General features: G+C 44.3%; 2 protein-coding genes across 2 annotated transcripts in view; one reads left to right on the top strand and one right to left on the bottom strand.

Annotated features, from left to right (window-relative positions):
- LOC135522316 (von Willebrand factor D and EGF domain-containing protein-like) overlaps nt 1–24,418 on the top strand; it is a 31,452-nt gene extending 7,034 nt beyond the window's left edge. Inside the window, exons 3-31 of the mRNA XM_064948453.1 lie at nt 3,621–3,852; nt 5,044–5,109; nt 5,850–6,082; nt 6,526–6,615; nt 6,796–6,949; nt 7,158–7,375; nt 8,317–8,390; nt 8,535–8,808; nt 9,140–9,342; nt 9,687–10,555; nt 10,759–10,904; nt 13,144–13,308; nt 13,646–13,750; nt 14,611–14,725; nt 15,276–15,538; nt 15,914–16,133; nt 16,450–16,584; nt 16,745–17,008; nt 17,271–17,702; nt 21,060–21,155; nt 21,319–21,414; nt 21,658–21,753; nt 21,906–22,001; nt 22,114–22,209; nt 22,381–22,476; nt 22,672–22,767; nt 22,884–22,979; nt 23,100–23,197; nt 23,292–24,418. Coding sequence (XP_064804525.1) covers nt 3,621–3,852; nt 5,044–5,109; nt 5,850–6,082; nt 6,526–6,615; nt 6,796–6,949; nt 7,158–7,375; nt 8,317–8,390; nt 8,535–8,808; nt 9,140–9,342; nt 9,687–10,555; nt 10,759–10,904; nt 13,144–13,308; nt 13,646–13,750; nt 14,611–14,725; nt 15,276–15,538; nt 15,914–16,133; nt 16,450–16,584; nt 16,745–17,008; nt 17,271–17,702; nt 21,060–21,155; nt 21,319–21,414; nt 21,658–21,753; nt 21,906–22,001; nt 22,114–22,209; nt 22,381–22,476; nt 22,672–22,767; nt 22,884–22,979; nt 23,100–23,197; nt 23,292–23,306 — 5,139 coding nt within the window. The 3' untranslated portion in view covers nt 23,307–24,418. The remainder of the gene's footprint in view (nt 1–3,620; nt 3,853–5,043; nt 5,110–5,849; nt 6,083–6,525; nt 6,616–6,795; nt 6,950–7,157; nt 7,376–8,316; nt 8,391–8,534; nt 8,809–9,139; nt 9,343–9,686; nt 10,556–10,758; nt 10,905–13,143; nt 13,309–13,645; nt 13,751–14,610; nt 14,726–15,275; nt 15,539–15,913; nt 16,134–16,449; nt 16,585–16,744; nt 17,009–17,270; nt 17,703–21,059; nt 21,156–21,318; nt 21,415–21,657; nt 21,754–21,905; nt 22,002–22,113; nt 22,210–22,380; nt 22,477–22,671; nt 22,768–22,883; nt 22,980–23,099; nt 23,198–23,291) is intronic.
- Nucleotides 24,419–24,608: 190 nt separating this feature from the next.
- LOC135522315 (von Willebrand factor D and EGF domain-containing protein-like) lies at nt 24,609–26,832 on the bottom strand. Its single transcript, XM_064948452.1, has 5 exons — nt 26,445–26,832; nt 26,154–26,249; nt 25,810–25,914; nt 25,448–25,543; nt 24,609–24,845 (listed from the first exon to the last, which is right to left on the bottom strand). Exons 1-5 carry the CDS (start codon nt 26,683–26,685, stop codon nt 24,736–24,738), a joined length of 648 nt encoding a protein of 215 aa, XP_064804524.1. The 5' UTR covers nt 26,686–26,832; the 3' UTR covers nt 24,609–24,735.
- Nucleotides 26,833–27,122: the final 290 nt, after the last annotated feature.

Here is a 27,122-nt window from a genome sequence, read left to right as displayed (position 1 = left end):
AAGAAATCAGCCAAGAAAAATTGTAGACCTCCACAAGTCTGGTTCATCCTTGGGAGCAATTTCCAAATGCCTGAAGGTACCACGTTCATCTGTACAAATAATAGTATGCATGTATAAACATCATGGGACCACGCAGCTGTCATAGCACTCAGGAAGGAGTTGCATTCTGCCTCCGAGAGACAAACGTACTTTGGTGTGAAAAGTGCAAATCAATCCCAGGACAACAGCAAAGGACAATGTGAAGATGCTGGAGGCAACAGGTACAAAAGTAAAACGAGTGCTATATCAACATTACCTGAAAGGCTGCTCAGCAAGAAAGAAGCCACTGCTCCAAAACCACCATAAAAAAACAGACTACGGTTTGCAACTGCACATGGGGACAAAGATCATACTTTTTGGAGAAATGTTCTCTGTTCTGATGAAACAAAAATAGAACTGTTTGGCCATTATGACCATCCCAACCATGAAGCATGAAGGTGGCAGCATCATGTTGTGGGGTTGCTTTGCTGCAGGAGGGACTGGTGAACTTCACAAAATAAATGGCAACATGAGGGAGGAAAAGTATGTGGATATATTGAAGCAACATCTCAAGACATCAGTCAGGAAGTTAAAGCTTGGTCAGAAATGGGTCTTCCATTTGGACAATGACCCCAAACATACTTCCAAAGTTGTGGCAAAATGGCTTAAGGGCAACAAAGTCAAGGTATTGGAGTGGCCATCAAACAGCCCTGACCCCAATCCCATAAAAAAATTGTGGGCAGAACTGAAAAAGCGTGTGCGAGCCTACAAACCTGACCAGTTACTCTGTCAGGAGGAATGGACCAAAATTCAACCAACTTATTGTGGAAGGCTACCCGAAACATTTGACAATTTAAAGTCAATGCTACCAAATACTAATTGAGTGTATGTAAACATCTGACCCACTGGGAATGTGATGAAATAAATAAAAGCTGAAATAAATAATTCTCTCCACTATTATTCTGACATTTCACATTCTTAAAATAAATTGGTGATCCTAACTGACCTAAGACAGGAATTGTTACTAAGATTAAATGTCAGGAATTGTGAAATACTGAGTTTAAGTGAATTTGGCTAAGGGGTATGTAAACTTTCGACTTCAACTGCACATATCCCAACCAGAAGCCATGGATTACAGGCAACATCCACACTGAGCTAAAGGCTAGAGCTGCCGCTTTCAAGGAGCGGGACACTAATCTCGCTATGCCCTCAGACGAACCATCAAACAGGCAACGCATCAATACTGGACTAAGATTGAATCGTACTACACCGGCTCTGACACTCGTCGGATGTGGCAGGGCTTGCAAACTATTATGGACTACAAAGGGAAGCCCAACCGCGACCTGTCCAGTGACGCGAGCCTACCAGATGAGCTAAATGCCTTTTATACTCACTTCGAGGCAAGCAACACTGAAGCATGCACGAGAGCACCAGCTGTTCTGGACTACTGTGTGATCATGCTCTCCATAGCCGATGTGAGCAAGACCTTTAAACAGGTTAATATTCACAAGGCCGCAGGGACAGACGGATTACCAGGACATGTACTCAGAGCATGCGCAGACCAACTGGCAAGTGTCTTCACTGACATTTTCAACCTTTCCCTGACCGAGACTGTAATACCTACATGTTTCAAGCAGACCACATAGTCTCTGTGCCAAATAAAGTGAAGGTAACCTGCCTAAATGACTACCACCCCGTAGCTCTCATGTCTGTTGTCATGAAGTGCATCATCCCGGAAACCCTAGACCCACTCTAATTCGCATACGGGCCCAACAGACCCACAGATGACGCAATCTTAATCGCACTCTACACTGCCCTTTTCCACCTGGACAAAAGGAACAGCTATGTGAGAATGCGATTCATTGACTACAGCTCAGCATTCAACACCATAGTGCCCACAATGCCCATCACTAAGCTATGGACCCTGGGACTAAACACCTCCTTCTGCAATTGTATCCTGGACTACCTGACGGGCCACCCCATGTGCTAACAGTAGGCAACAACACATCTGCCACGCTGATCCTCAACACTGGGGCCCCTCAGGGGTGCGTGTATAGTTCCCTCCTGTACTCCCTGTTCACCCACGACTGCGTGGCCAAGCACAACTCCAACACCATCATTAAATTTGCTGACAACACAACAGTGGTAGGCCTGATCACCAACAACGATGAGATAGCCTATAGGGACGAGGTCAGAGGTCTGGCAGTGTGGTGCCAGGACAACAACCTTGAGCAAGACAAAGGAGCTGATCATCGACTACAGGAAAAGGAGGGCCGAACACGTCCCCATTCACATCGACGGGGCTGTAGTGGAGCAGGTTGAGAGTTTCAAGTTCCTTGGTGTCCACATCACCAACAAACTATCATGGTCCAAACACACCAAGACAGTCATGAAGAGGGAATGACAACAACTTTTCCCCCTCAGGAGACCGAAAAGATTTGGCACAGGTTCCAGATCCTAAAAAAGTTGCACCATCGAGAGCATCCTGACCGGTTGCATCACCGCCTTGTATGGCAACTGCTCGGCATCCGACTGTAAGGTGCTACTGAGGGCAGTGACTACCTCCCAGTACATCACTGGGGTCAAGCTTTCAGAGGAAGGCCCAAAAATTGTCAAAGAAAATTCACCCAAGTCATGGACTGTTCTCTCTGCTACCGCACGGCAAGCGGTACCACAGTGCTAAATCTAGGTACAAAAGGCTCCTTAACAGCTTTTACCCCCAAGCCATAAGACTGCTGAACAATTAATTAAATGCCCCCCCCCTTGTTTTTACACTGCTGCTACTCATTGTTTATTGTTCATGCTTAGTTACTTTAAAAACTCTACCTACATGTAAAAATTACCTTAACTAACCTGTAACCTCGCACATTAACTCGGTAATGGTATCCCCTGTATATAGCCTCATTGATGTTATTTTATTGTGTTACTTTTTACTTTAGTTTATTTAGTAAATATTTTCTTAAGCAGCTTTTCTTGCACTTGAGTACTTTTCAGTGGGTAGCCAAATCATTGCAATGGTAACAGGAGTGCTAGTCTTGCCCTTTGAAGTGAACATAGGCTCTTTGTTCTGAGGACCCTGGGATGGTATCAGCATTAAGCACAGGACCAAAGAGAGCGAGAGACAGGAGAGAGATATTAGAGACACAGGAGAGACGGGAGAGAGACGAGAGACACGAGAGAGACGGGGAGACAGTTAGAGAGAGAAAGAGACAAGGTTAGAGAGATAGAGAGAGAGCATTAAGAGAGAGACATGGTTAGACAGCAAGAGAGGGAGAGAGAGAAAGATCCTCATTTTCCCTGAGCTGCCCGCTGTGCTGCAGACTGAAGGATCCATCAGAGGTGTCAGCTTCCTATTCTTCCCAGGTCATGTGTCATGTGTCATATTGCAGTTGTTGCCTGCAAAGTGTCGCCCTACCAATCATTACCCATGTGGTTGTATTATTACCATCCAGTATAAACTAGCCTGGTCCCAGACATATTTGTGCTGTCTTACCTTTTATCACATTGAGTGACTAGAAGTTTGCAAGACAGCACAAACAGATCTGGAACCAGGTTAAAGTAATCTCATTCTGTTCTCCATTGTCTTTACCTGTGTCCACCAGGTGAACCACTGTGGGACCCAGGCCCCAGTCTGGCTGTCTCTGGGGGAGGGCGAGAGCCTTCCCCGGCCTCTGGAGGTGACGCATCTGACGGCCTGTGCCACCTGGCAGTTCTTCCTCAGCAGCAGTAAGGACTGCTGCCTGTTCCGCATCCCTGTCACCGTGCGCAACTGTGGAGACTTCTACGTCTACCTGCTCCAGCCCACCCAGGGTTGCATGGGCTACTGCGCACAGGGTACAGCAGCTGTTTACGATAGTCTGTTTAGGTGGAGGCAATGAGGAGCTCCATATGCTATGAAAGTGAGGTGGCATAGTTTTTTTCTTCTTCAATGGGCAAAAACGTAGCGCCATGGTCTTCAGCGGCACAATGTCATAAAAGGCAATTCATCCACAAACACAAATATAATTTCATAAATGAACGTGTTTTCATTAATTTGATGATATAATCGTCAAGCCCACTCAAAAGATTAGGGCTGTCCTCGGAAGTACAGTCCGATGTAGTGCTGCATCACTTTCATAGCGTATTGCCAATTCTCTATGCTGTGATCTCTTACTGTATGTGTCAATGTAAACATGACATTACTTTAATCAAATCAAATTTATTTATATAGCCCTTCGTACATCAGCTGATATCTCAAAGTGCTGTACAGAAACCCAGCCTAAAAACCCAAAACAGCAAGAAATGCAGGTGTAGAAGCACGGTGGCTAGGAAAAACTCCCTAGAAAGGCCAAAACCTAGGAAGAAACCTAGAGAGGAACCTGGCTATGTGGGGTGGCCAGTCCTCTTCTGGCTGTGCCGGGTGGAGATTATAACAGAACGTGGCCAAGATGTTCAAATGTTCATAAATGACCAGCATGGTCAAATAATAATAATCACAGGCAGAACAGTTGAAACTGGAGCAGCAGCACGGCCAGGTGGACTGGGGACAGCAAGGAGTCATCATGCCCGGTAGTCCTGAGGCATGGTCCTAGGGCTCAGGTCCTCCAAGAGAGAGAAAGAAAGAGAGAATTAGAGAGAGCATACTTAAATTCACACAGGACACCGGATAGGACAGGAGAAGTACTCCAGATATAACAAACTGACCCTAGCCCCCCGACACACAAACTACTGCAGCATAAATACTGGAGGCTGAGACAGGAGGGACTGAGACTTTAGGTTTCTTTAGAAGTGCTAAATGCTGTACATGCTCCTAGAATAGGATATAACTCATTTTATTATTATTATTATTAAGAGGGAATTCTTATACAGGTAATAGCGTAAAGGTGACATGATACAACTGTAAAAACGCAAAAGAATTCGCACTAACCACATGTAACTCATTAAACTGCTATTTATGTGCTTGTGACTCAGACCTCTGTAGTGTTAACTGTTAAGACCACCACTGTTAATTGTCTGTTCATTGTCCTGCTCTCATTCACCATGTAGAGATGTCAGACTCTGCGGCTGTGGTGTGTGGTCCTGACGAGGTGGAGGTTGATGGAGCGTGTAAAGGTGAGTGAGCTCTCTGCCTCCTGACTGTGTGCTGTCCGGCTCTATAGGAGGCCCTTGTTAAAGTCAGACACCACAACAATCCACGTCAGAATTGCCATGCGGTGTGGAATGCAGTAACAGGCCCCTCACAGGCCCTCTTAATGAGCTAAGCATGTGTGTCCTGCCTCCCTCGCCCCGTCTCTATGACGATATCTCTCGGCGAGGTCGTGAATTTTCCCTCCCGGTTTTAGGGCGAAGGAGGAGGGGGGCTGGGGACATAGGTGGATGGTTTAATGAACTTTTATTCACACAAGAGACGTTATCAAGTTGAAAGGGATACTATAAATAGGAGAAGGTACCCACCGTTTAGGTACCTACTCTTTTGGTTTATTATGGTTGGCCCCTTTCTCTGATTAGAGTTACAGAAATAGACCAAAATGTTGGGACCCACTGGAAAGCAGTGGCTGATGACTGGATCTTTGTCTGAAATATAGATTTTGATTACTTAATGGGTCACAGGACAGAAACATTCAGCCAAGCTTCTATTATAACACAACCATCTCATATCACCCAAATACTGTATACACTATTACCTGCTATGGCCATGTAAATACCAGTTACATGTTCAGTAGGAAGAAAACTGGGTGAAACTACCCATTTTGTCCAATAAGACATTTTGTCTAATTTTGTCCAATAAAATATGTTGCTAAACATTTTGCTTCGGTGTACCCTACTGAACACAACTCCGTTATCCCTTCCAGCCAAACATCCTCCTTCCCCAGCGGTACCTGTGATAGTAGCAGAGCTCTCTGGGAGCATCGTCTACCTGAAGTGCAGCTTCGAGGGCCATAGCGTGAACAGCTCCCTAGGTTATGTGGTTGCCTGGTCTCGCCTCTCCCCCCAAGGCATCAAAGAAGAACTGAAACAAGAGATTACTGTCCAAACCGTTGCCTTCATCGAGCTGGATGGGATCAACCTCCGACTGGGGGACAAGGTGGGTAGAAGTTACCCCTAACCACTGACACGGGTTCAGATATTTTTCCTCTCTAATGGTTAAGGTTAAGATCGGGGGTGGTATTATTTGATCCGAGACTTGTGGTTACGGGTAGCTTCTACTTCGCTTGTATAACAGTCAAACGGCCAGAATAATGCTAGCTTCCGAGCTCTCTCTCAAAACTGAAGTGAATTTATTTTACAAGTGAGGATATAGAGCAATCGAGCTGGCCGTGTTGAAAACCTAGACTGCCACCAGCCATCAAAGTTATACAGTATATTGTCGTGTCATCCTTTTATGAATCTCTTGTCAGACATATTGCTTTGTTTTCCTGTGGTATCATGTATATTACCTGGCTTCAACTATAAAGGCTTTTCTACATCCTGAACTGTAGCCTCTCTCTTCCTCCTGAACGGCTGTGGTTGTCCTTCCCTCTCTGTCAGATTTACTGCAGTTGCTCCAGTTTTTTTGTGGACTCGCCGGACATCCAGGGAGCCCCAGCGGAGAGCGAAGAGTTCTTCGCCGGGATCAGGGTAAGTCAAAGAGATAGAGAACACTATTTCAAGGATTTGGTGTTTGAGTGTGTGTGTGAAGTGTGTGTGTGCGTGCATACCTGTCTGTCTGTCTCTCTCTGGGTCTGGGTTTGTGTGTCTCCTTTTTGTTTTAAATAGTCACTGGTTAATCAGAATTTCTCTTGTGATTTGTCTCTGCAGTTGAGACCCAAGGTGACTACTGTGTCTGAGGATGGGAAGGACTATGAGTTGACTGTGGAGAGTACCATCCCTGTCCCCTGCCCTGACGGTGCCTCCTTCTCCTCTACCACAGAGCAGTGTACTCTCTCCTTACACCTGAGTACAAGCAATCAAGGTAAAGGCTTCGTAAGTAATCCTGCATACTCACAGTATCACCACAGTAAAGTTTTATTCTTCAAAATGTAGTATTCTTAATAACTGATTTTGGCAATAAATTTGATTTCCATAGCGTCTTGATTCTCTTGTGACATGTTGGAATCCCTACGAAATAGACAAAAACAAAGCCAATGACAATAACCATTAAATAATCTATTCCTCCGTAGGAGACGATCTGCTGGGTCCAGACGTGGTGTTGACGTCGTGCCGGGTGGATCTCTCCCAGAGCCTGGGGTGTCGTAACGGAGTGTGTAGCCAGGCCCTGGTTCACCTCAGCGCAGTCACAGACTTCCTCAGGGACGGGGACAGGACAACGCAGATCTTTGTCAAACCCATCGTCACATCCAACTTCCTCTGGAGCGGCTACACACCACAGAGTGTGCAGGTACTGGAACTGGAAAAAGTACCCTTGTGATGGGTTGGGAGGAGAGTGACGGATTTTATTAGCCTGGTCCCAGATCTGTTTGTGCTGTCTTGCCAACTCCTATGGTCATTGTCATACTGTTTGCCATAACACAAACAGATCTTTGCCATAGCAAGACAGCATAAACAGATCTGGGACTAGTCTAGGTTGTTAACAGATCTGGGACTAGTCTAGGTTGTTAACAGATCTGGGACTAGTCTAGGTTGTTAACAGATCTGGGACTAGTCTAGGTTGTTAACAGATCTGGGACTAGTCTAGGTTGTTAACAGATCTGGGACTAGTCTAGGTTGTTAACAGATCTGGGACTAGTCTAGGTTGTTAACAGATCTGGATGTAACATATACGCCAGGAGTCAGGAAACAGGTGCAGAAGGTGAGTTTAATAAAGAACCGATACAGATGAACAAACACGAGGCTGAACATTGGAGAAAACAATAACACCTAGTGTCCGAAGACAACTGAGGGCTAAATAAAGGGGGAGTAATCAAGGAGGGAATGACAACCAGGTGTGCGTATTGATGGGGAACAGGTGTGCATAATAATGAAGCCAGGACCGGAGGTTAGTAGACCGACGAAGTCGAGCACCGGAGGGAGGGAGCAGGAGTAGGCGTGACACCAGAACCAGCCTATGTTAACAGATCTGGGACCAGTCTAGGTTGTTAACAGATCTGGGACCAGTCTAGGTTGTTACACTTAACTCACTCAATGCAGAATATGCTATGACGCTGTATACACTGTATAGTGTACATTTGCTCACTGACACAGTGCCCATACACAAACTGTAAGCTGCCAACACACTCATATAAGCATGCCCTGTATACACTTTATTTTCTCATCTAGATAGCTGAATGTGAAAATGAAATAAATTATATCTGATATGTGATATGTTCTCTGTGTTTTCAGATCACAGTGACGGATGTTCCCTCTGCATACTGCTACTCTTTCACTGATCCTCACATCATCACGTTTGATGGCAGGTACTTCAGTCACTCCTTTATAGTCAGCATAAATGATAGATGCAGTCAAGGCAATGTTAACCTGCAAATAGGACAACAATCACAAGGATACACATTACCGTAACTGATACTGTAGTGTAATGTATTTCATGCATTTCCTTTCAGGCAGTATGACAACTATCAGATCGGGACGTTTGTGTTGTACAAGAGCACGAGGCAGCCGTTCGAGGTTCATGTGCGCCAGTGGGAGTGCGGGAGCGTTGTCCACGGCGCCTCGTGCACGTGCGGCTTCGTGGCGAGACACGGCGGTGACGTCATAGCCTTCGACATGTGCAATGGAGAGCTGGGGGACACCAGGCCGCACCTGTCGGTGAAGAACAGGGACGTGGGCAAGAGTGGCATCCGCATCACTGAGTCTTACCAAGGACGCAAAGTCACAGTGAGTGAATAAATAAATAAAGTCTAACGTAAAAAATTGAATTCAATTCAAGTTGTCTTCCGATGAGTTGGTGGTGGCAGGAAAAAGAAAAGATCACAGAGTTGAAGCCCACGCCCACAGGTAGTAGTCATTAGCCAATAGGGTGTTGAGAAAGGCAGTGTAAACTTACAGTGCAAAGTCGGTATTCAATTGTTTATGCTAATTATGATATGATACAGATGTGGTGATATAGCGAAACACTGGAAAGCAGAAAATCGTTTAGTTGTAATAGAGTAGAGCAAAATCAAATGAAATACAATAGGATCTAATCCCCTTTCTGTCTGTGCTGTAGATGACCTTCTCGTCTGGGGCATTTGTGCGTGCCGATGTGTCTGACTGGGGCATGAGTCTGACCCTGAGGGCCCCCAGCTCAGACTGGAGCCAAACCCAGGGCCTGTGTGGGACGTATGACGGACAGACCCACAATGACCTCCACACAGCAGGGGGCGCAGCGCTGGACAACGAAGACGTAGCAGCCTTCATCTCTGAATGGAAGTTAGTCTGATGCCAAGTCTCAAATCAACCTCACGCCCCTAACGCTATGGAGTTTGCAGATCTGAAGAAGATATGTGGTGATGGTTCTAACCAGCCTATCAGTGATTGCACTGCAGCTTTCATTGTAATTCCTATGCCTATACAGTTTCTTTAGATCTGCAAAGCGGGAGTGGGCTTTTGTCCCAACCAAGTCTGGACATGAGACTGTTCTTTTAAACGATGGATATGAATCATTTTGAACATTTTACATGAGCTCTTTCAGCTGTGGTTGTGTTACGTCATTATTTGTTGAATGTGTTTCCGTCGAGATCCTAACTGATAAGGATGTATTTCTCTTCTGGCAGACTCCCTCCTGGTGGCAGCTTGTTTGACACCGTTCCGTCCTATCAGAGCGCCCCAAACCCTCGCAGGTACTGTAACTGTGAAGAGGAGTCCCACCCCATGTCCCCGCAAACCAGGTCTCAGCCAATCCCTGGCTCCGACTCCTCCTGTTCTCACCATGGCAACGTGAGACTCCACAGTATCATCCCCACTCTGGATGTCACTGCCGAATACATCAAATCAGTAGAGCTGTTCAAAGGCCACCACGACCACCCGTCAGGAAACTCCAAAGAGCACGGCCGGGCCGAGGACACCGCCGGCCAGCCTGTAGAGAGAGGCTCTACCCTAACAGGCTCCAGCCATGGAGCCAACAACCAGAGGAGCCGTGGAAGGCGCCAGTCCTACCAGTTCCTCCCCGACACGCCCTACCAGAGCCTGAGCCAGTCCGACCTGGAGGGCTTCACCTACTTCTTCCCAGAGGACCACGAGCTGACGGCCCGGCCCGAGTTCTCCCCTCCCCCGGCCTGGCCCACCCTGTCTGGGCTAACACAGCTCCAGGCCAGGGTGCAGTGCCAGCGGGCGGTGGCTAACTCCAGCATGGCCCTGGGCTGCGGCCGGCTCTTAGGCCCGGCCATAGTGAGCCAGGCGGTGGCTATGTGTGTCAGCGACCTCCAGCTAAAGGACGACCAGGCCTGGGTGGGCGCCACTCTGCCTCTGCTTGAGAACGAGTGTGAGAGGAGGCTAGTGGAGGAGAGGAGGAGAGCGGAAGAGCACCAGGACATGCTGTCCTTCCTCAAGTGTCCTAATCTATGTAATGGGAATGGGCAGTGCTCCAATTTGGGGTGTGTGTGCTTCCCCGGGTTCGGGTCCTATGACTGCAGCATTATCTATGGTAAGAAGAGGGGAGGGTTAGATCTGTAATACACACCTATACTCTAAGTCAATCATACATATTGTCAACACTAGACCAGGGTTTGGCTCATAGTTCATCAAAGACATATCACAGTGATTTACTAATCCTAGTGAAATTATTTAAAAAAACCTGCTGACATTTTTTTTGCTTCTCATTTCTGTCTGTTTCTGGTTTCGTTTGAGATGGTGAAGACCAGACTCCAGAGATCACAGAGCTGGAGAACGAGGGACTGTGTGATGTCAGACAGAGTGACTGCTCCACTGTACAGGTCTTTGGACAAGGCTTCAAAGACTCCTATGAACTCAAGTGTGAATTTTTGAAGGAAAAGGTACCATACTACATCACACACAGAAACACACACATATACAGTGGGGCAAAAAAGTATTTAGTCAGCCACCAATTGTGCAAGTTCTCCCACTTAAAAAGATGAGAGAGGCCTGTAATTTTCATCATAGGTACACTTCAACTATGACAGACAAAATGAGAAAAAAATCAAGAAAATCACATTGTAGGATTTTTATTGAATTTATTTGTAAATTATAGTGGGAAATAAGTATTTGGTCACCTACAAACAAGCAAGATTTCTGGCTCTCACAGACTTCTTATTTAAGAGGCTCCTCTGTCCTCCACTCGTTACCTGTATTAATGGCACCTGTTTGAACTTGTTATCAGTATAAAAGACACCTATCCACAACCTCAAACAGTCACAGTCCAAACTCCACTATGGCCAAGACCAAAGAGCTGTCAAAGGACACCAGAAACAAAATTGTAGACCTTCACCAGGCTGGGAAGACTGAATCTGCAATAGGTAAGCAGCTTGGTTTGAAGAAATCAACTGTGGGAGCAATTATTAGGAAATGGAAGACATACAAGACCACTGATAACACACTACGCCGCCAGGGACTCAAATCCTGCAGTGCCAGACGTGTCCCCCTGCTTAAGCCAGTACATGTCCAGGCCCATCTGAAGTTTGCTAGAGAGCATTTGGATGATCCAGAAGAAGATTGGGAGAATGTCATATGGTCAGATGAAACCAAATGTTACGGATACAGTTATCCTGTGTGTGTGTATCCTGTGTGTGTTTCTTTTCTCTCCTTCTCCCCTCACAGGTGAAAATCATCACTCCCCAATCAGTCAACAATCAATCATCAATCAGAAGACACACCTCCTCCTATTTCCTAACCTATCACAGTTCCTTCCCCATGGTTTAAAAACCCCATCATTTGTTTGTTCTAGAGCTCAGCTCAATCTCTCTGTAAATGTCATGTCTGTAGGTCTCTGTGTTTCACTCTCGCTTTGTGTCTTAACCTCTCTTTTGTTTAAGCACCTCATAGCACTTTGTCATCACCTGTGAGTATTGTTTTTGGTTATGGTGTTTGTGTTTGATTGCTGGTGGGAAAAGGGGGAAACCAAGACAAGTCGCCCATGGGCATACACTACCCGTAGGTGAACTTTGTTAAATACACTAGTTATACAGTGGGTGGTCCGCCCAATTCTTTTTGGTTAGTTAGTTAGCTGTTGTTAAAGTAGGCTAGTCTAGCTTAGGGGTGTTTTTGAATACTTATTGTTTCTTTCCTTGGGTCCAGCTCAGCCCCTTTTCCTGCTCCCCCCATTACCGTGTGTTTATAAATAAACCTAGAGTTTGACGGTAGATTTCTGTTGTCGTGGTTATTTCGTTCACACTTTTCCTTTGTCACAATAATAATTTGCATGAGTTATGTTACGGGTCTCATTACCATCCCCCCTAGACTCAACTCGTCGTGTTTGGAGGACAAAGAATGCTGAGTTGCATCCAAAGAACACCATACCTACTGTGAAGCATGGGGGTGGAAACATCATGCTTTGGGGCAGTTTTTTCTGCAAAGCGACCAGGACGACTGATCTGTGTAAAGGAAAGAATGAATGGGGCCATGTATCGTGAGATTTTTGAGTGAAAACCTTCCATCAGCATGGGCATTGAAGATAAAACGTGGCTGGGTCTTTCAGCATGACAATGATCCCAAACACACCGCCCGGGCAACGAAGGAGTGGCTTTGTAAGAAGCATTTGAAGGTCCTGGAGTGGCCTATCCAGTCTCCAGATCTCGACACCATAGAAAATCTTTGGAGGGTGTTGAAAGTCCGTGTTGCCCACCAACAGCCCCAAAACATCACTGCTCTAGAGGAGATCTGCATGGAGGAATGGGCCAACATACCAGCAACAGTGTGTGAAAACCTTGTGAAGACTTACAGAAAACGTTTGTCCTCTGTCATTGCCAACAAAGAGTATATAACAAAGTATTGAGAAACTTTTGTTATTGACCAAATACTTATTTTCCACCATAATTTGCAAATAAATACATTTAAAATCCTACCATGTGATTTTCTGGATTTTTTTTCTCATTTTGTCTGTCATAGTTGAAGTGTACCTATGATGAAAATTACAGGCCTCTCTCAGGCCTCTCATCTTTTTGCCCCACTGTACACACACACACACACACACACACCTCCATATTTGTGATATTAACTTCTGTAGCACAGTACTTCTGAGCTGAGTGTCCCCGCCTGTCTCTGTCTGCGTGCGTCCAGTTTGTAGATGGTGAGTGGACCCTGGACGAACCTCAGTTTACCCTGGCTACCTTCCTGGATGTGTCAGGTCTGGAGTGTCAGCTCCCCCTGGAGTACAGACAAGCCACTGCAGGCCTGGACATGGATACGCCCACCGACAGACCCCTCGCACGCTGGCAGATCAAAGTCAGTGGAACAACACTATGCAGCACATCGCAGTAAAGTTTTTACCGTTTCTAACCAGGAGCCAGTCTTAAGCTGTTACCCAAAAGATCCCAACCCACCAATGGGCAAATCCCTCATAAAATACAGCTGGGTAAGAGAGCCCTAAACAATAGTACGGTTTGCAGCAGGGCAGGGTTCTGGCCTAGTGTTGTAATATGGTTTGTTTGCACACCTACCAGATGTTTTCAAGATGGTGCAACCTGATGTTTTCACGATGATACCCTTACATAGTAGTAGCTTCTGTAAAGGTGTATTACCAGAAGTCACTGATAATAAGTCATTAACGTTGTCTTGGCAGGTGTCCAACGACGGCTACGGCTACAGCAACGCCAAGATCCTGACCCTGTTCGATGGAGCCTGTCAGATCTGCACGCTCAACGCTGACGTTCTCTGTACCTCCAGGGTGGGTTTCTCTCTTCTTTTTTTTCAGGGTTTTAACGGTATCAAAGTTTCTGGTAGCATGATCAGAATGTGTTGTTTAATGATTAGAATCTGACTTTAAATGATTCAATACTTGTAACAAGGTAACTTTCCCCCCTTTTTTTCATGTCCTTGTTCATTGTGTTTTCCATGTTGATTGAGAACATGTTCTCAGCCTGGCGATGTATGAATCCGCTTTTCGTAGTTTGTGTTCTGCTTTAGACACTAACATTCAACAGATACTGTACATTATGTTGTGGGACATTCCACAGACGTTCAGGCTAGCTCAAATTTCAGGCCCCTTTCCCACCAGGAAAAACCAGCACATGGGCTCGTACCCTCTTAAAACGAACTGTGAGTGTAGCACATGGGGATGTGTGAAACGTACTCCTCCACCCGAAGCGTCTTACCAGTCGGCGCCACACAAAAAGCTAGCTATGTGGCGCAAGTGGAGACGCTTCATGCTGACAAGTATGTTTCACACATCCCCAAGTGCTATATGAGCATCACTCCTCCTTGTTACGCGTGCCAACCAGTTTCTTCTCAAGAACTCAAACAGAACATTTATCACCCAAATGAAAAGTGGCCAATGCTCTGATTGATTACCTCTCTGGCATCTCTTAACATAGGAAACAATTAGGTGTTTTAGCCCAGTCCACATGTACAGTGTGATTGTCAAGGTTCACTTGCTTGTATATGTAGTAAGACATTGCCAGCCCTTGTTCTCTTGTTGGCCCGAAAAGTGTTCCTGGTTCCTATTTCAATGGCAAGAACAGATGTTTTTATGTTTTCTAAAAGGCAAACGGATAAATGCCAATTTTGTTACTGTGTATCAATCCCCAGGAGAAAACATGCAACATTGACAGTGTGTGTTATGGAGAAGGAGACCTCAATCCCAGCAGCCCTTGCCTGATATGCCGACCAGACTCCTCCAAATACACATGGTCCATCGCTGAGAGTAAGTACAATGTCCTCTTACCTATAACGTACTTTTACTCGACAACTGCTGTTTACATTATACAACAGCGTCTCTATACACATTCATACCACGCAAACTGGAAGGTATTTGCTGCCACCCACTACTGACGACAGCACACAGTCACAGAGAACACATATGGCTGCATGGTCTCTGCAATATGTCTACAGCTCAGTGTTGGTCATGCTATAGACAACAAGGTTACTATAATGAGTCTGACCCCAATAACACATCAGGCCTCTGGGTACTGTAATTGTGGTTGACTCAATGTGTTCTTTGTGCTGTGTTTTGATTTGAGTGTTTATACAAAATGAGGCCAAATCACTCCAGATCAATCAGAGTAAATTGTAGAAATTAATACAACTGGTTCAAATTAGGAATAGAACCATTTACAAAGATAAATAAACATATCCATAAACAAGTTGAAATAAAGGGAAAATGATTGTATATTTTGTACCTCAGATAATGGCATGGACTTTAAGGATGAAATGATTAACGTTATTACTAAATATGACTATTCTGCGCCTGGAAGAGAATGAGCCACCAGTGTTTCAGTCAGCACAGGGGCGTCTGCAGACGTTCCAGGGAGAGAACTTTGTGTACCAGCTGCAGGCTCAGGACCCAGAAGGCTCTGTGGTGCTGTTCAGTCTGGAGTCAGGCCCCAGGGACTCCTCCCTCTCCCCCACTGGCCTGCTCATCTGGAAGGCTACTGACACTCCTGCCTCCTCCTCCACACAGACCTTTCAGTTCACTATCACAGACGGTTGTAGTGCTGAGACGCTTGCCTCTGTACAGGTAGGTTTCAAAAGATGAGAACACTGTTGAATAAGGATGTTCCCGAAATAAGAAACTTGGGATGCGAATTCCTTGACTTGATTCTGTTAACTCTGTGAATAGGGATTCCGAGAGATTTCTCTTGATTGTCAGCTTTTCTGTCTACTGCGAGAGGGAGCTCTAGATGTACAATCCTTATTGTCCAGCCTGCCGCTGTACTAGTCTTTCTGCATCTGTTGCTTTGGTATGTCTGTTAGCAAGACATTCAAAACTAAAATGCACTAATTACTCACGGATTGTCAATCATTCTTCCTCATGCTTATATGTCCATTTCAAAGTATTTGTGAATTAAACTCAAGCTCTACTAACACTTCCCACTCCTTTGTGTGCGTCCAGATCTCTCTGCGGCCCTGTGGCTGTCTGAACGGAGCTTCCTGTGTTACAAACATCAACCTCCCCTCTGGCAGCGGGGAGTACCTATGTGTCTGTCCCGCTGGCTTCACAGGGGACAGGTGTGAGGAGGACATAGACGACTGTAAACCCAACCCCTGTCGTCTGGTCAAGTGTATAGACGGACCCAACTCTTTCTCCTGCATCTGTCCCCCCGGAATGACCGGTACTGTACATGACATAAGTAGAATTACAACGCACACTGTACGTTGTACATGCTGTACATGCTAATACTGCAGCTCATTTGTGGGTCTCGGATGCTTTTATGACTCTGAGAACTTACTTTGAATCATTCAGTTAGGAAGCTGTGCTTTGACATTCTATGAACCATACTCCTTATGACCACTCTTTAGTGTTTGGATACAAGCATTGTAGATTTCCTTATCTGGTTCAGTGAATTTAGATTTTGATGTTTTGTTAGTAGATTACAATCTGTGTGTGTGGGAGGCTGAGTTTTCATTCATGTTGTTTTTGTGTTCCAGGTCATACCTGTAGAGAGGATGTGGATGAATGTGCCGCAGAGCCATGCTTCCCTGGGGTGGGCTGCAAAAACACACTAGGCTCATTCACCTGTGGCTTCTGTCCAGAGGGTTACACTGGGGACGGGAAGAGTTGCAGTGGGTCCCACTCTCCCCCTCTCCCTGTCTCTGTTTCTATCCCTCCCTCTGTATCTCTCCCTTTCTCTACCCCTATCCTCTCACCCCCACCCCTCATTATTTTATCAATATATTTCTATTGACTGTGAATAATTATATTCTACCTCCTCTTCTTCTGTAGTTAAATCGGAGTCGTCCAGTGGTAAGGATGATGACTTCGAGCCTATTCATAGAGTGACCGTGCCTGTACCCGCTGTACCCACAGGAGGTCACCAGGGTTCTGGCACGGTTAAACCATCAAACCAGGCCCCCTGCTCCAGACAACCATGCTACCCAGGGGTGCAGTGCTTCAAGAGCACACATGTGTCCGTAGGGTACATCTGTGGACCCTGTCCACCTGGGCTCCATGGCAACGGACACACCTGTAGTAGAAGCACCACAACAGGTGAGAAGGGTCACCTGATCACTTAGCTGATGATTCCTCGGGGTTTGGGTGTTTATAATAAGGTTATTAAATATCTGGGCTTATATGGGCTTTTTTCATAGTTTTATAGCTGGATCATAGCTGGCTCCTAGTAAAGCTAACTGTTATGCCAGTATTATTTAGCTAGGTCTTCAGGGTTAATTGATAGAGTTGATAGAGGTGATTGAGTTATAATAGCTCTTATACAAATCCCATTTAATTTCTAACTTCCAGTGTTTTACAGGACAGAGGCCAGTTACCACCAACAGAGAAGATGGACGTCCTCAAGTGACGGAAGACTCCAGTAGGGAAATCACTGGCACCACCTCCTCCTCTTCTTCCTCCACCTCCTTCCCCCAGAACAGGAGAAAAACTGAGGGGCCCTCATTGGGGAGCAAGAGAGTCTTCTCCGTGAACAGAAAGACATCTATTAGCCCCCAGGACCAAACTATCACCAGAGTCTCCACCCCCACCAATCACAACCGAGGTCAGAGCAGCAAGGTGGAACTGACTCCTGACCTCAGCCACAGGGTGAGGTGGGGGTCATCGTCTCCCATTGTGACCTGTGCAGACTCTCCCTGCTTCTCCGGTGTGCCCTGCGAGCCCACTGTCTCAGGCTCCTTCAAGTGTGGCCGCTGCCCGTATGGTTACACTGGAGATGGGGTCACCTGCAAAGGTTAGCGGTTAGCACTCTTGTTGTCTGTTTTTCATTCATATGGTCTTTGTTCTTTTTTTCATATCTTTTTAACATTCAAATCCTTACATGGAAGTACAATGCCTTGCAAAATTATTCATCCTCCTTGGCGTTTTTCCTATTTTGTTGCATTACAACCTGTAATTTAAATGGATTTTTATTTGGATTTCATGTAGTGGACATACACAAAATAGTCCAAATTGGTGAAGTGAAATTAAAAAAATAGCATGTTTCAAAAAATGATACAAAATAAAAAACGGAAAAGTGGTGTGTACATATGTATTCACCCCGTTTGCTATGAAGACCCTAAATAAGATCTGGTGCAACCAATTACCTTCAGAAGTCACATAATTAGTTAAATAAAGTCCACGTGTGTGTAATCTAAGTGTCACATGATATGTCACATGATCTCAGTATATACAGTTGATGTCAGATGTTTACATACACCTTAGCCAAACACATTTAAAGTCAGTTTTTCACTATTCCTGACATTTAATCCAAGTTTTAAAAAAACCTGTCTGAGGTCAGTTAGGATCACCACTGTATTTTAAGAATGTGAAATGTCAGAATAATAGTAAAGAGTGATTTATTTCAGCTTTTATTTATTTTGTCACATTCCGAGTGGGTCAGAAGTATACATGCAGTCAATTAGTATTTTGTTGCATTGCCTATAAATTGTTTAACTTGGGTCAAACGTTTTGGGTAGCCTTCCACAAGCTTAGCACAATAAGTTGGGTGAATTTTGGCCCATTCCTCCTGACAGAGCTGGTGTAAATGAGTTAGGTTTGTAGGCCTCCATGCTCGCACAAGCTTTTTAAGTTCTCTCCACAAATTTTCTATAGGATTGATGTCAGGGCTTTGTGATGACCACTCCAATACCTTGACTTTGTTGTCCTTAAGCCATTTTGCCACAACATTGGAAGTTTGCTCATTGTCCATTTGGAAGACCCATTTGTGACCAAGCTTTAACTTCCTGACTGATGTCTTGAGATGTTGCTTCAATATATCCACATAATTTTCCTGCCTCATGATGTCATCTATTTTGTGAAGTTCACCAGTCCCTCCTGCAGCAAAGCACCCCCACAACATGATGCTGCCACCCCCGTGCTTCATGGTTGGGATGGTGTTCTTCAGCTTGCAAGCCTCCACCTTTTTCCTACAAACATTACAATGGTCATTATGGCCAAACAGTTCTGTTTTGTTTCATCAGACCAGAGAACATTTCTCCAAAAAGCACGATTTTGTCCCCATGTGCAGTTGCAAACCATAGTCTGGCTTTTTTATGGCGGTTTTGGAGTGGTGGCTTCTTCCTTGCTGAGCGGCCTTTCAGGTTATGTCGATATAGGACTCGTTTTACTGTGGATATAGATACTTTTGTACCTGTATCTTTCAGCATCTTCACAAGGTCCTTAGCTGTTGTTCTGGGATTGATTTGCACTTTTCGCACCAAAGTACGTTTGTCTCTAGGAGACAGAACACGTCTCCTTCCTGAGCGGTATGACAGCTGCATGGTCCCATGGTGTTTATACTTGTGTACTATTGTTTGTACAGATGAAAGTGGTACCTTCAGGCGTTTGGAAATTGCTCCCAAGGATGAACCAGACTTGTGGAGGTCTACAAATTGTTTTCTGAGGTCTTAGCTGGTTTCTTTTGATTTTCCCATGATGTCAAGCAAAGAGGCACTGAGTTTGAAGGTAGGCCTTGAAATGCATCCACAGGTACACCTCCAATTGACTTAAATTATGTCAATTAGCCTATCAGAAGCTTCTAAAGCTATGGCATAATTTTCAGGAATTTTCCAAGCTGTTTAAAGGCACAGTCAACTTAGTGTATGTAAACTTCTGACCCACTGGAATTGTGATACAGTGAATTATGTGAAATAATCGGTCTGTAAACAATTGTTGGAAAAATTACTTGTGTCATGCACAAAGTAAATGTCCTAACCGACTTGCCAAAACTAAAGTTTGTTAACAAGAAATGTGTGGGGGTTGAAAAACGAGTTTTAATGACTCCAACCTAAGTGTATGTAAACGTCCGACTTTAACTGTGTATACCTGTTCTGAACGGCCCCAGAGTTTGCAACACCACTAAGCAAGGGGCACCACCAAGCAAGCGGCTCCAAGACCAAGGAACTCCTCAAACACTTCAGGGACAAAGTTGAGGGGAAGTACAGATCAGGGTTGAGTTATAAAAAAATATCAGAAACTTTGAACATTCCACGGAACACCATTAAATCCATTATTCAAAAATGTAAAGAATATTGCACCACAACAAACCTGCCAGGAGAGGACCTCCCATCAAAACTCACAGACCAGGCGAGGAGGGCATTAATCAGAGAGGCAACAAAGAGACCAAAGATAAACCCCAAGCAGCTGCAAACCTCCACAGCGGAGATTGGTGTATCTGCCGTACACTCCACAGTGCTGGGCTTTATGGAAGAGTGGCCAGGAAAAAAAACATTGCTTAAAGAAAAAAATAAGCAAACACATTTGGTGTTCACCAAAAGGCATGTGGGAGATTCCCCAAACATATGGAAAAAGGTATTCTGTTCAGATGAGACTAACATTTTGCTTTTTGGCCATCAAGGAAAACACTATGTCTGGCGCAAACCCAACACCTCTCATTATCCCCCGAGAACACCATCCCACAGTGAAGCATGGTGGTGGCAGCATCATGCTGTGGGGATGTTTTTCTTCGGCAGGGACTGGGAAACTGGTCAGAATTGAAGGAATGATGGTTGGCGCTAAATACAGGAAAATTCTTGAGGGAAACCTGTTTCAGTCTTCCAGAGATTTGAGACTGGGACGGAGGTTCACCTTCCAGCAGGACAATGACCCTAAGCAAAATGCTAAAGCAACACTCGAGTGGTTTAAGGGGAAACATTTAAGTGTCTTGGAATGGCCTAGTCAAAGCCCAGACCTCAATCCAATTGAGAATCTGTGGGATTGCTTAAAGATTTCTGTACACCAGCGGAACAAATCCAACTTGAAGGAGCTGGAGCAGTTTTGCCTTGAAGAATGGGCAAAAATCCCAGTGGCTAGATGTGCCAAGCTTATAGAGTCATACCCCAAGAGACTATGGTGGCTCTACAAAGTATTGACTTTGGGGGGGGGTGAATAGTTATGGACGCTCAAGCATTCAGTTTTTTTGTCTTATTTCTTGTTTGTTTCACAATAAAATATATTTTACATCTTCAAAGTGGTTGGCATGTTGTGTAAATCAAATGATACAAAACCCCCAAAATCTATTTTAACTCCAAAAAATACCAAGGGGGGTGAATACTTTCGCAAGCCACTGGAAACTGTAGGTTCCCATGAAACTGTTTGTGGTGTTTTCCAGCTGTGTGCCGGTATCCATGTGGAAGGAATATGGAGTGCTCTCTACACAATACCTGCACTTGTAAAGAAGGCTATACCGGATATAACTGCCACATAGGTGGGAACAACAGTCAGGGTTGGACGAGACAGCTGAGTTTCTATTCTTAAGGCTTTTTATGAGAGTTACAAAGTAACTTCTGCAAAAATGTCTGTAAATTTGAAAAAGTTGTTTTCAGTTACACATAGAAGTTGTAAATTCTATTAACCTTCTACCTTCTCAGCTGTCTGCCGCCCGGACTGCAAGAACCAGGGGAAGTGTGTCAGCCCAGATGTGTGTGTCTGTCCCGTGGGCTACAGCGGACCAACATGTGAGGAAGGTAAACATATCATCCCACACATATTTGAACTCGAACTATGTACTCTATATCCTGGCCCCAAATCTGTGCTAACTTGCCAACTCATTGTCACTCATTGTGTGGCTTGACAATGACGTAATAGGAGTTGGTAAGATAGCACAAACAGATCTGGGTACAGGCTACATGTTCTCCATGTTAAATATTGTATATATTGTCCTTTTCTTACTGGATGCTCTGTACACCCCTTGGTTACTGTGTTTGTAGCTAACTGTGAGCCATCTTGCCAGCATGGAGGAACCTGTCTGGTCAGGAATCTCTGCACCTGTCCTTACGGTTACGTGGGACCAAGATGTGAAATCAGTGAGAGATAATTCAATCCATTTGACCCTTTCTGGCATATATCATGTTTCCCTACAATTATCTAAACCAGTCTGCTTCCTAACAAAATGGAATGTGTGTATAGGGGTTAGGAGTTGTCGTGTGTAACTGTGTCTATGTGTTTCTCTGTTCAGTGGTGTGCAACAGGCACTGTGAAAACGGAGGGGAGTGTATTTCTCCCGATGTGTGTAAGTGCAAGTCTGGCTGGTACGGACCAACATGTAACTCAGGTAACTCCAATCAACACCACATGTTTCTACTTAGAAGCCCATGACGAATATATCTCTTTTCGACAACAGTGTGTTAGCTATGGGCTAAATATTCCATTGTCTTCACCTCCAGCTGTCTGCAATCCAGTGTGTTTGAATGGTGGGACTTGTATCAAACCCAACATCTGCGCCTGTCCCGGTGGCTTCTATGGCTCCCGATGTCAGATTGGTAAGAATAGGTGTCACACTGACAATCAATAACTTCAATTGATTATGACACATTCTACTGTTCCCCTATTAGTGATTGATCCGTCATTTTGCACAGAAGTCTATTGCATGGTGGTTCTGTGGTTTAGTGAGGTATAACTGTAGCTGTGTCACTGTGTGCCTTGCCCTCCAGCTGTCTGCAGCCCTCCCTGTAAGAATGGAGGTCAGTGTATGAGGAACAGCGTGTGTTCCTGCCCCGGGGGCTACACAGGGAAGCGGTGTCAGAAGAGTAAGAGCCACTGCCACCCAACACGACCAAACACCCCACATCACTGTCTATCCATGTAGTATTAAATGGTTATAGGCCCTATACCAACGGAAATACATGTGAAAGGACCTAATTGTAATAACCCTGTAGCAAGCTAGTATGTACATGCAGTTATGTTAGTTGAGCCAAAAATGCATGTTGCATTGTGTCTTTCAGGTGTGTGCGACCCCATGTGCATGAACAAGGGGAAGTGTGTGGGGCCCAACTCCTGCTCCTGTGCCTCTGGGTGGAGGGGGAAGAGGTGTAACATTCGTGAGTGACAACATAATGTACAACCACTGTTAACCTGAACCTGTCACCATGTAAAGATGCCTTTACAATGCTAAGCAACTCTGTGTGTGTGTGTGTGTGTGTGTGTGTGTATTTAGCTGTGTGCCTGCAGAAGTGTAAGAACGGTGGTGAGTGTGTGGGACCCAACACCTGCCACTGTTCCACAGGATGGGAAGGCCTACAGTGTCAGTCTGGTGAGTCCTTCTCTCATTCAATATGATATATTGTTGCCAAGTTTCAATACATAGCTATATACTTTTATCCTGTACTTATATTGAGTTCTATACTATTTCCTCCTTCTGCCTAACGGACAGCCATCTGTAAGCAGAGATGCCTCAACGGGGGAAGGTGTGTCCTGCCCAACTTCTGCCACTGCCGCAACGGGTACACTGGCGTCACCTGTGGGTTAAAGGTGAGCATTGGGCCACAGTTTAGGTGTTTATTAACATTTTTTAATTTTTTATTGTTGGGAGATTATGTACTGTAAGATCTCTGCTCTTTTGTAGGCCGCTCTTGCATAAGGGAAATGACTGAAGATGCTGAAGTTTTACAAAATACACAGCGCAAGTGGAGAGTCCTTATTAGGCAGTGTGTGATCATGAAGTGTGTGTGCCTGTATGTGTGCTTGTGTGTATCTTTGTAAATTAACAGAGGGGCCGGATATATTGCACGTATCTAATTGTCCGTTTTGTTACTACCTCAATGCTCAAGGTAGCACATTGATGTAAAGCCCTTGCATAACATATTCATAAACAATGCATAATACTGCCTTAAACACTGCATATCCATTCAGAAATGTTTATGCCAATCGTGTTGTCTCAAAAGCTACATTTACACAGGCAGCCCAAGTCTGATCTTTTTCCACTAATAGGTGTTTTGACCAATCAGATCAGCTCATTTAACAATAAATGGGCAAAAGATCAGAAATGTGCTGCCTATGTTTACATAGGCAAACCATGTAATCTAACAGACATGAAGTCATGTATTTTAATGCATACAAATGTGTTTTATTGTCCTTATCCAAGGCTTTTTATAAAAAAAGTGTTACTGCACACAGTATTATGTTGGAGTAAGAGAAGAGGATCAGATGAAAAATGAGTAATGGTTTATTGAAGAACAATCTGGCTTTATAAGATATTAATACCCACTTTTCTTTTTGATTTGTTGTTCCTTGTTATTGATTTGGCCAAAGTTTTTTTCAGCTCGGGTTTATTGTGATACAGAAAGTGTTTGTTTTTTGTTGCCTAAGCTGTTGTGCACTGTTTCATACTAAATATTTATTGAGAAATAACACTATTCTTCTTTATACATCACATCTGCCCTTGGAAATGTTATTAGCTTATTTGATTTTTAGGGCCACTTGTCTGCAATTGTTTTGTAACTGTTGATGAGATCTGTTGTAAGTATCAATTCAGATATACTTGATCAATTTTATACGTTATACTGTACATAGGTCAAAACATTTGTTATTTTAACATTTACACCGCGTTGTTGTAAACCACGCATATGGAAACAAAATAAAAAGTTAGTGTCATTTGCTTTAAGTAACACGTTGAATGCTTGAAATGCAATTCAGTAAGGCATGGACGAACACTTTTGTAACAGTTTAGTTATTCTATTAATTGGCTACAGTATATTGTTAGTAAAAGCAGTTTGCTAGTGTTGTTTTACTGTAAATCATCTGACTGCATGATAAGAAATGATTTCAAAAGAAAATAACAAACCTTTTAGCCACATTTTATTCATAATATAGCTCAAACCCAAAATTGTATAGTAGATATTGAATTAACAGTCAAATGTTATTGTTAACACAAATCTGTGGTTCTTTATAAAAATAAAAATAAACATTTTTACCAAAGGCAGAGACGATATCTAAAGCACCAGATTTGGAATGAATACGGTTCTATATGGCCTCTGACTGGTCCTCTTTGACCTCTGACCCCAATAGGGTTAAAACACCTTCCTCTCCTCACAGTGTGGTCCAGAGTAAGGAGGGCGACAGCGGCACGAATCGGGAGACAAACACTTGCCTCCATTCAGACATGGCCGGTGACACACAGCTGCAAGATAGAGCGAGAGAAGAGAGACGGAGGGAGGGGGAAATGAGAAAAAGAGATGTTAAGAGAGGAAGGAGGGTTCATTATTTTTTCTGTTGGCCTCTTCACATCTGGAGAATGACAGCTCTCAGAATATCTCAAAACAGTCATTTTCAACAGGTATCTCATATTGACAGGTTTCTCACTCAGATTATTTCAGGATAAAGGATTTATATTTTAGCATGCCTGATTAACTTCTCTGCTATCTATTGTTTGACCCAAGTGTGTCAGTGTGTTAAAAATTAACACTCTTAACACACATCCAGAACAGATCAGTGATTAGGCTCCAGTTATGGGTTATACATTTATTTGGCCTGTTGCCTGTATCTGTGTAAGTGTGTCTGCAAGTGTGTGCATAATTACTGTGTTTGTGTGTCTGTTGGGGTCAGAGTAAGGAAGTGCATGTCTGAAAATGTGTATAGTGTATGTTGGTTGTGTGCCAAATATGAGTGTATGAGTGTGAAGTGTGTATGATTCTCATGTTTTACATTACATTTAGTAATTTAGCAGATGTTTGCATCCAGAGCGACTTACAGTTAGTGCATTCATCTTAAGATCTCACTCACCAGTGTGGCAGGCTCCACCCAGCCAGCCCTCTGGACAGCTGCAGATTCCTGGGGCCACACAGCTGCCCCCGTTCCTGCACCCCTGGGGACAGATCGCTGGGGAAACATCGCATTCTCAACTTTCTGGGAACCAATAAATCATCATTATACCTTTGGCCATGTGAAGCGTTTTCTTTGTCCCATTCGATCGTAATTGAAACAACTATTCTTTATTGTTTTAGTAGGTGTGAAGATATCTCAGCATTTCAATGGAGTTGCCAGAGGGTTCCGGAGAGGATTAATATGCTACTGTTGATTAATAGGCCAGCTGAGCAACCAGTCTCACCTCTGTGTGGATTAGGCTAATTAGGAGGTAAACAAACCCTCTTGGCATTTGGAGCCAGTCCAGCTGGAGGGACAGATGCACTTGGCCACTCCATTCACAGCAATGCAGTCGCCCCCATTCCAGCATCCACTATCACATTTCACTGGAAAAGACAGACATAAAATCAAATCATCCACTTACCTCTCCATGTCCATGTTCAAGTCTTAACTCCCTACCCTTTTCAAAGCACAGTCTCTCTAAATTAAACATATTAGGCTACTTGTACTAGCCTACTGTAGTTACCAATAAATAAATATGATTACAATATTTAATCAGATGTGTAACATTAACCAAGCACCAACATACTGTATATCTAAAAGGTTAACAGAATTAGATAAGTACCTTTATGACAATATTTTCCTCCAAATCCAGAAGGACATCTGCATTTTCCAGGGCGAAGGCACTCTCCTCCATTCTTACATTTAGGATAGCAGTTAGCTGTTCAAAACAACAGACAATATATTCATCAGCACTCACCCAGTAAGTCATGCAACCTTTGCATCACATGTTGTGAAGAAAAAAATATATGATATACACATTTCATATATTCTCCAATGCATCACTTTTCTTTTCTAGTTTGGACTATTTTGTTTACCGTCTCCTTTGTAGGTAAATATAAAGTTGTAACATCACCATACTGGCAGGTCTCTCCCTCATAGCCGCGAGAACAGAAGCAGGTGTTGTTTCGGATGCAGATGCCAGCATGTTGGCACGGAGGGTCGCAAGTCGCTTTGAGGTCAAAAACAAAGGGCACCGCCACCCCTCGCGGAGCGTCCGAGCGCGCCAAGCAGATGCCCACAAGCGCAACCAAGCAGGCAAGCAGCGCGACGTTCATCTTTACCGACGCGGGAAAGCAGCAGCGAGCAAGCACCATCCTCTTCTTCACTTAGTGGACAATGGGAACTGGGGTTGAAACGAAGTTCTTCGAACAATGACGCCTCAAGGTTTCTCTCCACGTCGCCCCCACTGATGGACAGAGATACGACAGCAGATGTTAGTCAGTCGAGAGAAAGGATACGGAGAGGACGGGACCTATGTGAAGCTTGCCACAATGTCGATTAACAACAATAGTGGAATTTGCGTTTCGGCTTTCAAATAAAAGTCCCTCATTGAAAGTGACGCAAACGGATACAAATAGTGGTTTTCGTGACATATTTGAACTAGCTAATGCTAAAAAAAGGTTGGATTATAAAAGTATTGCATTTGGGGCATACATACATACAAAAGTATGTGGACACCTGTCTGTTGCGACATCTCATTCCAAGATCATGGGCATTAATATGGAGTTGGTCCCCCTTTTGCTGCTACAGA

This window comes from Oncorhynchus masou, chromosome 30 (assembly GCF_036934945.1).
Source record: "Oncorhynchus masou masou isolate Uvic2021 chromosome 30, UVic_Omas_1.1, whole genome shotgun sequence".
Classification (NCBI taxonomy): domain Eukaryota; kingdom Metazoa; phylum Chordata; class Actinopteri; order Salmoniformes; family Salmonidae; genus Oncorhynchus; species Oncorhynchus masou.
The sequence above is the reverse complement of the archived record's forward strand: the minus strand, read 5'-3'. Positions and strand labels throughout refer to the sequence as shown.